Here is an 8669-nt window from a genome sequence, read left to right as displayed (position 1 = left end):
TAAAGCAGTTGCAACTAGAAAGCCTGAAAAGGTGTCAATTTACATGTACATGTTTTAATTTTCCAAAATCAGAAATGAGTAACATCCACTTGCCATAATTGATTAGGTATAAGTCCTCAAGGATTAACACCATTATGAAAAAATTGAGGACACTGAGAACAAGATTTTGCAATTTGACTTGCGCATTCTCTAGAAATACCAAATTATTGTCTCAAGGTATTACTATTTTGATGATATAAAGAATAAGATTGTATGGTCAATTGTTTCTGTAAGGCCTATAATCTGCCTGGTATACAAATCTGCTGTGGCATTGCCCTGGAGTCCAGGCAATCCAACATGAGCTCTTAAATGTCTTATAAAGTTAAGGAAAAGTACATGTTTCTTAAATTAAGTTGTATTTGTAAAATTTGAGAATTAGCAATATCTAAAAAAGGAACAATTTTAAGCAATTATAAACCATGAGCTATGTACTGGCTATGAGTATACAAGTTGAAAGCTTGATTTTTCAGCATTTCAAACAGCGGCTACAGCACGTAATTCAATTATTTGTGCTGAAGCAGGGGGAAACTTAAGAAACTGAACGTGTGATCTAAATATACATATGTGTGTGTGTGTGTGTGTGTGTGTGTGTGTATGTGTGTGTGTGTGTGTGTATAGTCTTCCCATTAGGTGAGCTGTCTGTAAACATTTTCTGCCTTTGAATATTTTCTGGCACAACAAGCACTCCCCAGAAATTTAAAGCTTGTTGTATGAGCATGAAGGCTTGCATTATAACTCCTTCAGAGAGATCAACTAATAAAATACCATACCATGAACAATATACACTGAACGATTCAAACTCTTAACTTCTTGTATTAAAGCAACAACAAATTTTGTACATAATGTAAGGCTATTAGCCGTTCCTTGAGGCAAAACTTTCTAGTGATATCACTTCATGGGCTCTCAAAAATTATAAGCATACCTACTGAATTCACCAGGATATAAAGGAACAGTATAAAAACACTCTTCTAAATCTATAATAATTCTATATGCATTTCCTGGAATGGCAGCTGTAGTAGGCAACTCAGGCTGCAATGCCCCACACGTTTATAAATCTTAAATTTGAACTTTGTTTTGGATTAATGAATAACCAGCCCCTTGTAGTAGGCACAGCTATGCCATGGAGGGAAGCAGGCATGATTTTAATTTCTCTGGCATGATCATTATATAACTCCTGGCCCATAAACTGTGTTGTGAATGTCTTTGGGTCTGAGGCTGACCTTTCCTCCCCAAGGAAGAAGCAATGTAATAAACTAATTCCAGAAAACACCTTTCTAGGGGCCAGTCAGAGTGACCATGACAAAAGGAATGTCACACCAGCTTCTGCTGAGCCCACTCTGAGCTTTGTCTTAACTCAAGTGTGAGAGTTCTTAATCTGGGCCTATTTCCTGAGGTCTGGCCCAACGATTATCCTTCCTGTACTGAGGACAAATTACAGGGGAGTGATTCTGCTGTCTGTCTATGCCTTTATTTTTTAGACAGTCTTTCCAAAAATGACCCATGTCCCCATACCCAGAACACTCTTTATCACGTCAGCGCTGTGAAAGTATGGCCTGGACTGTAGTCAACACTCTCATAAGCCAATTGTATAAAAGGGAGTCCTGCCCGAGGGTCTCTAAAAATTCTACCTGCCCTTTTAGCAGCCTATCTACAAATTCCTGAAATAGTTCATCAGTGCCTTGTTTGATCCCAGATAAAACTTCCACTGAGAACACCTTTCCAATCTTGGGGGGCTAAATTTGCCTCTACCACTGCATCTAATAAAGCTGTAAAAGTGGCAGCAGCGCAGTACTGTGCTATTGTTGTTTTTAACTCTTTTATTACTCTTGCAATCATCTCCACCTGCTCTATCCTCTTCTCAACCATAAACATGAGTAAGTAAAAAATTCCTGAGCTCACGATTGAACTGCCAACTGCAGCCAATAAAACATTGGCAGTTTAACTATATTTTTAAATTACTTTTGTAATATTAGAGTGTAATCATAATTGTGGGAAACAAAACCAATTTTTAACAATGCAAACAACCCATTTTCCAGAACAGCAAGTAATTTCTTGAGGTTCTCTTAGAACATCAGGTAATATCCTGCGTTTAGCTCCCAGCATTGTGTGTTGACATTGCACAATTAGGGAAAAAGACTGAGGATGAAGAGCTCACTGGGCACCAGGAAGATTTCTGTTGCAGTCTTTACAAGAAATGACCTGCTGGGAGTTTCCCAAGCACCAAGCCAGGCTGGGCTCGCCCCTCACCTCAGCAGAGAGGCTCAGCATAAATACCTGCCTCCTCTCACCTACAGCCACAGACTACCAACCAGCTCTGCCCAGCAGACATCAGGTGAGCAACAGACCCATGCACAGAAACTTCTTGTTTGCTGTGTTTCAGCAAGTGTGCTTTCCTCTCAGTGGAACCTCCTGGCTTCTGCTCACTTGTGGGGTTTGTGCCAGGCTGAGGGGACATGTGGGAAATGCTTCCTAGTGCATCAGAGGCTCCTAGAGGAAGTGGCCTCCTGGGTGGCCCCTGCCCTCCAGCTCCCTCACTGCTGCCTGGCTGCCTTTCTAGACAGTTAGTTGAGCAGGCAGGATGGATCAGAACTGAGGCCTTGTGGCTCTGAGGGGGGTCCTGCTGAGAGGTCTCAGGAGGCACTGCTAGGACACACATGAACAACAGTTAGAAGAAATGAGCAGAGCCTGCATGGATGAGAGGCCCAGGGGGAGGCGCCAGGCCATGAGTGTCTCCTCCAGCCTCTCCTTTCATTTCAGAGGATGAAGCTGCTCACCAGCCTGTTCTTCTGCTCCCTGCTCCTGGGCGTCTGCAATGGAGGGTGGTTTTCATTTATCAGTGAGGCTTTCCAAGGTAAGCTGAGAGGGACACCACCTCTAGGGTGAGCATTCAGAGGGATTGGACTCAGTGTTCTGCTTGGCTGGAAGGACCAGGGATTTTTGGAAGACTTCCTGCTATGCACTGCATACAGCAGGAGGCAGAGCAGGATTATGACCCAGATGTGCTTGAGGCCAATCTGGTCTGACTGACAGGTCAGCCTGACAAGTCCTAAATACATTTGTGAAGAGTATGTGTTATTGGTGGCATCACCTAAAGAGCTGTAATAGCTCAGAGGTGCAGACAGCCTTCCCTGCACCTAGAGTCTCAGCACTGGCCTTGGAAGTGGCCTGGCATGGAGACTATTTGTGTCTCCTCCTGAGACCAGAACTTGCACCCACAGCTGAGATCATTGCTCAAAAGCTTCTGCAAGACAGCACAGGACCCGTGCATTCTACTCCAAGGGCAGAGTCAGCAATGTCACGGTGGGGCACATGCTCTGTCAGGATAGATTCTTGGGGATCACAGCAGATGCTCCCTGTGTGCAGCCCTCCTCTGCCTTTGGTCACCTCATGATGGGACTTCCTACATTAGGGGAGCTACATCCACAACACTGTCCCTTGCCTGGACAGTGTGGTCCCAGGGACATTTTCAATGGCTGTAGAGATATTAAGTTGTTCTACTAGAGAAATGTGCTGTGGGGTCTGTGGTACAAGCTGGAATGCAACCAAGTGGTTATCCCGTGGTAAACAGCTCTGGAAAGCTGCAGCTGACAGGCCCTGATATGTAATGACACTGTCCTGCCTCCATGGTGTGCTTCCCACCAGCTGAGGGGCAGCTCACAGCAGCACTGTGGGCAGGCCAGGTGGATGCCCTAAAGGCTGTCCTGAGTTACTTGGAGAAGCCAGAGGGGACCAGACAATGATCTTCCTAGTTCATGCTCTCAGGCTGCTCTGAGCACAGGCTCAAGCCAGAAGTACTTTCAATGCCTTTGTCCTCTCAGAGGCATGGGCAGAGTCTTTAGGTTCATGTTCCTGTGGTCTTTCCCATCCAGGGGCTGGGGACATGTGGCGAGCCTACTCTGACATGAAAGAGGCCAACTGGAAAAACTCAGACAAATACTTCCATGCTCGGGGGAACTATGATGCTGCCCAAAGGGGTCCTGGGGGAGTCTGGGCTGCTGAGAAAATCAGGTAAGACAGATGGCTGGGTGGCAGGGCTTGACTCTTCTGGAGAAAGCAGTGGCAGGTGAGCTCTGGAGAAGAGCATGCCAGCTGAGGTGCCTCCCTCTTGCTCATCAGGCTAGTGTCTCCATCTCTGCCCAGTATATGCCCTGGGCTGTGTGCAGAGCCAGCACACAGCATGCTCTGTGAGCCTGCTCTCAAACATACACAGGGAGTGACTCTCAGCCTTGGGTTTAGGCTATGTTCATGTAGTGTGAGGTGACCAGCCTGGGCTGACCACTGTTTCAGCCCCTCTTTCCTGGCACTTTCTGGTTCCTCCTAATGCCACCCCATGCAAATGGGGGAACTGGGAGCATAGACTGTGTCCACACAGCTTGGTGACTGATCTCCTGTGTGTCTGCTTCTCCTAGTGATGCAAGAGAGGGCCTTCAAAGTTTCTTTGGCAGAGGACACGAGGACACCATGGCTGACCAGGAAGCCAACAGACATGGCCGCAGTGGCAAGGACCCCAATCACTACAGACCTGCTGGCCTGCCTGACAAATATTGAACATCCTCCTTTCTGCTTCAGGGGGCTGTGCTGTGGGGCCTGTGGGCAGGGTCTGGGCTTCTTCATACCTAGGAACACTGAAGTTGCTTTTTGGAAAAACACAATATAGATCTCACACGTGTATCAAGCAGGTGTGTCAGAACTGTCACTCCTGCAGTAGCAACCACTTGCTTGAGGAGAGGTCAATAAACAGGAACTTGGAAGTGGAGCTGAGCCTGTGCATCTGTCATTGAAGGAAGTTTCTGGGAACACTCGGGGCAGACTCCAGTTCTCCAGACTCTGACATGGGTCACTCTAGTCCCTTCTCTGGGGCCCTGCGCCTGTGGGAGCTTGTTGTTATTTTTTGTGTCCAGGCCCTCATTCCCTGTCAAGCATGTCCAGTTACCTGTTTGGTCCCCTCAGCTTTAGTTCCCAGTGGTGCTGTCTCTAGGGCCCAGGGCCACACCCATGGGAGGCCTGATGCCTGGGTGGGCTGAGCTCCCACTGTGGTCCTGCTCGTCCTTCTACAATGCACAATTCCAGGAGCACACAATTCTCCATCCTAAGAAACACCGAGGAGGACTTTCCTCTTGTCTTAGGATTGTTCTTGCTGCAAGGAACACCATGACCAAAGCAGCTTGGAGAGCAAACGGTTTATTTGGTTTGTACACTCCTCTTTCCCTCCTCTGGGCAGGGGTTCGGTGTTTCTTGGGATTGATCTCTCTCTCAGGGGGCACTTTTTTGGGGAATGGCGTTTAGGTGTGCCTTGTCCAGTGCTTGGTCGAACATCAGAACCATTGTTTCCCGAGGAGCTTCTTCTCAGTGGTAGTCTCCTGAAATTGAGTCCATGGCTACACTACCCTTAAGACTAGGGCTGTGAGCTTGCTCTGAGAAGCCATCCTGTCACTTCTGTCTCCTCTCTTCCATTTACTGTGTCCCCAATTCCTTTGTCCTCTGAGAGAGTGCATTCACTTTCCCTCTCCCACACCTGTCTGAGACTTCTCACAGGAACTGCAGACATTCTGTTGGGGTCTGACCTGCTCTGTGTTCAGATTTCTTTATTTATTTATTCATTTATTCATTCATTTGTTTGTTTGCTTGTTTATTAGTTTTTTTCTAGAGAGGGTCTCACTTGTAACCCTGGCTTTATTAGAATTCAGTATGTAATGCAGGCTGGCCTCCAACTTTCAGAGATTGCCTGCTTCTGCCTCTCAGGTGCTGAGATTTAAGACCTGCAGCACAACCCCTGACTCTTTTCCTCCTTTGTCTTTCTTCTGTAAATGCGACTTTATCACAGATCACCTCCCCTGAGGAGTGCTCCCCAATTCCACTTTCCAGATAAAAGGCAGTTACCAACTTGTTTGAGCCCTGGGCCCTGCTGGGATCCAGCTGGTCTGCCAGCAGAAGGCATGGTAAGGACAGGCTGGGATAAGACTCACTTTATATACTTGACTTCTTTCTGGACGGTGTTGCTGAGACACCCCAGAATCCCTCAGCCTAGAGTTTTCAGAGTAACAGAATCCAAGTCTGCTCCACAGATTCACTGGCAGTCCAGTTAGATTCCCAAGGGATTCAGAATTACATATCTTACCTTTCCAAGGGTGGCTCTGCCTGCCACAGCCAGGCACAGTGCCCTGTCCACAGGCTGCTGGAACCCTAGCTGATTGCCACTGGGTTTAATTGCATGCTCAGGTACCAAACCCTCGACTGAAACCTCAGTGAGGGCTTTCCAGGTTGTTGCCTTTGTCTCATGACCCCTAACAAGCTTTACCTTCTGACCAGAGGCCTACAGACACATGCTTGGAACCCTCATCTTTCTGAGGAATGCCCCAAAGCCATCCCTGCTTTGTCTGCCCTGCGGCTGCTCATCTCCTCTTCTGGGATTCCTCCCAGTGTAAAGTCCTGTCTGCTTTCTACACCTGTCCCTTCACTGATAGGAGGGGTTTTTCCAGAGCCTTTAACTTTCCATCTCTGGTCATCCAGATGTAATACCTCCAGGGCCCTCCCAGCAGCCTCTTACCCTGTTCTACTGAGTGAGGCCTGTGCACTTTGTGGTTACTTCCAGACCGATGTTCAGATCTCAAGGCCACCCAATCTACCAATCATGTCATCCCCTTCTCAGCTCCCAGGGCTTACCCTTTGGCTACCACTTCCCTTAGTCATTGGGAAGCTGGACCCACAGGGTTCTAGCAACTGGTGAAGATCAGAAGCATCAGGGTCACTCTGGTTCTTGTCAGACATACCAAAACTCAGGCTCTCCACCAGATCTGTGGTGTCATTTAGGATTACCTAATTTGTGGGTACCATGAAAACTAGAAATGTGGGTGCCCTAGTACAGAAACTATTTAGAATTTCAAGCTTGAAAAAACAGATCTGATAAGCCAAGAACAGCTGTCTTTCCCAAGCAAGAGACTCTGTTCTTTTGGGTGCACATGGGGTTTCCTAGGGCACAGAGGAGGCCCTCTGAGCCCCCAAAGCATTCCCAAAGTCCTTCTGAGGGACTCCACAAGGCCTCACACACCCATGAAATGGGACAGTTCATCCCCAAGTTTCCACAGCAGCGGGGTTGGAAATACTGCACAGACTCAGACTGCCCAGATGGCTAGAGGAATGCAGACACGTAACGGTTTTAAAACTGTTTTTGAGAAAGAATGTTACCATGTAGCCCAGGCTGGCATGGAATTCATGGTGATATCCCTGCTTCAGGTCCCTAAGTGTGGAGTTTAGAGCTTGTGCCACCAAACCCTTCCAGCAAGAATATTTAGATTGACAATAAACAGAGTCTCATGTATGGGATGGTTTTGACTGGACAAGTCCTCTGCAGTAAAAGCATGGTGGTGCTGACCCCCCGAGAAGAAGTACCAAGCAGGCATTTTGCATTTTCTTTCTAGGAAAATCTTGGTAAGGCCTAGATTTACCTGTGATCTTGCTGCAAAAGCGAGATTTCAGTCTTCTGGTCCTTGTCATAGAGAACCCAGGAGAGGATCGTGACAGACTGTGAGCTGGTGACTTACCAGGTAAAGGACTTGTGGAGTTGAGTAGGAATCTACCCAGGGAAGTCAACTTGCATAAAGCAGGCAAGGCCTAGAGGACCCCGCTGAGGACCCAGTACTGGACCAGGATTCAAGGTGTGAATCTCCTATAACACCTCCATGGCAATCACTGCTCAGGCCCCGCTGTTATGCCGCCATTCCCATCAACCAGTGGTCCCCATGGTTCTACACAGGATATAGCATGTGATAGTGTACAGAATGCCTCCATTCCAGGATTGTATTTATCAGCATGCTTTCTTCTACTGGGTAAAGTAGTTAGTGTTGTGTTGGCAGCAGCTCCGTGCACCTGATATTCACTCTTTCTTTATTGTCCCTGGAGGCAACATGGATGAATTCCCATACTGGTAATTTGGATAAAAAATGTCCCTTACAGGCTGTGGTATTTGACTTCTTAGTCCCTAATTAGAAGTGTTCTTGGGCTTTTCCGGCGGTGACGACCTCCCTACGAGAGCATGCCTCTCCCAAAGGATCTCCTTCATCCCTCTCCAGAGGAGGAGAAGAGGAAACACAAGAAAAAGTGCCTGGTGCAGAGCCCCAATTCCCACTTTATGGATGTGAAATGCCCAGGATGCTATAAAATCACCACGGTCTTTAGCCATGCACAAACAGTAGTCTTGTGTGTTGGCTGCTCCACTGTCCTCTGTCAGCCTACAGGTGGAAAAGCAAGGCTGACAGAAGGATGCTCCTTCAGGACGAAGCAGCACTGAAAGCCCCTGATTGAAGATGAGTGGGAGCCTTCCCAATAAACACATTTTGAAAAAAAAAAAAAAAGAAGTGTTCTTGGGGTAGTTGTGAATCCTTTGAGAGTTGGAGCCTTAAGAGGAAGTATGTCACTGGGGGTGGGAGTGAGTTTTTATACTCTCATCCCACTTCCTGCTACTCTCTGCTTCCTGCCTGTCTTTGTGCTTCCTGCCCCTATTGCTCTGACAGCCTCCGGCTGCCCTGACAGCCTCTTGCTGCCATGCCTTCCCCACTATAATGGATTCTTATTCCTCTGGAACTGAAAGTCAAAAGTACATTTTTCTTCCATAAGTGTCCTTGGTTATTGTA

The 8669-nt window shown here is 47.4% G+C and overlaps 1 protein-coding gene and 1 pseudogene across 1 annotated transcript; both read left to right on the top strand.

Annotated features, from left to right (window-relative positions):
* The first annotated feature begins 2302 nt into the window (after positions 1–2302).
* On the top strand, positions 2303–4795 carry LOC117695311 (serum amyloid A-1 protein). The gene is made up of 4 exons (XM_076934653.1): positions 2303–2371; positions 2797–2890; positions 3909–4047; positions 4449–4795. The coding sequence occupies exons 2-4, from the start codon at positions 2800–2802 to the stop codon at positions 4585–4587; spliced, it is 369 nt and encodes a 122-aa protein (XP_076790768.1). The 5' UTR covers positions 2303–2371; positions 2797–2799; the 3' UTR covers positions 4588–4795.
* Positions 4796–8043: 3248 nt separating this feature from the next.
* On the top strand, positions 8044–8384 carry LOC117695330 (small ribosomal subunit protein eS27 pseudogene; annotated as a pseudogene).
* The last annotated feature ends 285 nt before the right edge of the window (positions 8385–8669 follow it).

Source organism: Arvicanthis niloticus, chromosome 1 (assembly GCF_011762505.2).
Source record: "Arvicanthis niloticus isolate mArvNil1 chromosome 1, mArvNil1.pat.X, whole genome shotgun sequence".
NCBI classification, from domain to species: Eukaryota; Metazoa; Chordata; class Mammalia; order Rodentia; family Muridae; genus Arvicanthis; species Arvicanthis niloticus.
This window is presented reverse-complemented; position numbering and strand designations above follow the sequence as displayed.

Excerpts from the sequence above, each read along its gene's own strand:
- LOC117695311 (XM_076934653.1), top strand. The coding sequence starts at position 2,800 with ATGAAGCTGCTCACCAGCCTGTTCTTCTGCTCCCTGCTCCTGGGCGTC. Across the intron at positions 2,891-3,908 it reads TATCAGTGAGGCTTTCCAAG|GGGCTGGGGACATGTGGCGA; the intron begins GTAAGCTGAGAG and ends TTTCCCATCCAG. Across the intron at positions 4,048-4,448 it reads TGGGCTGCTGAGAAAATCAG|TGATGCAAGAGAGGGCCTTC; the intron begins GTAAGACAGATG and ends TGCTTCTCCTAG.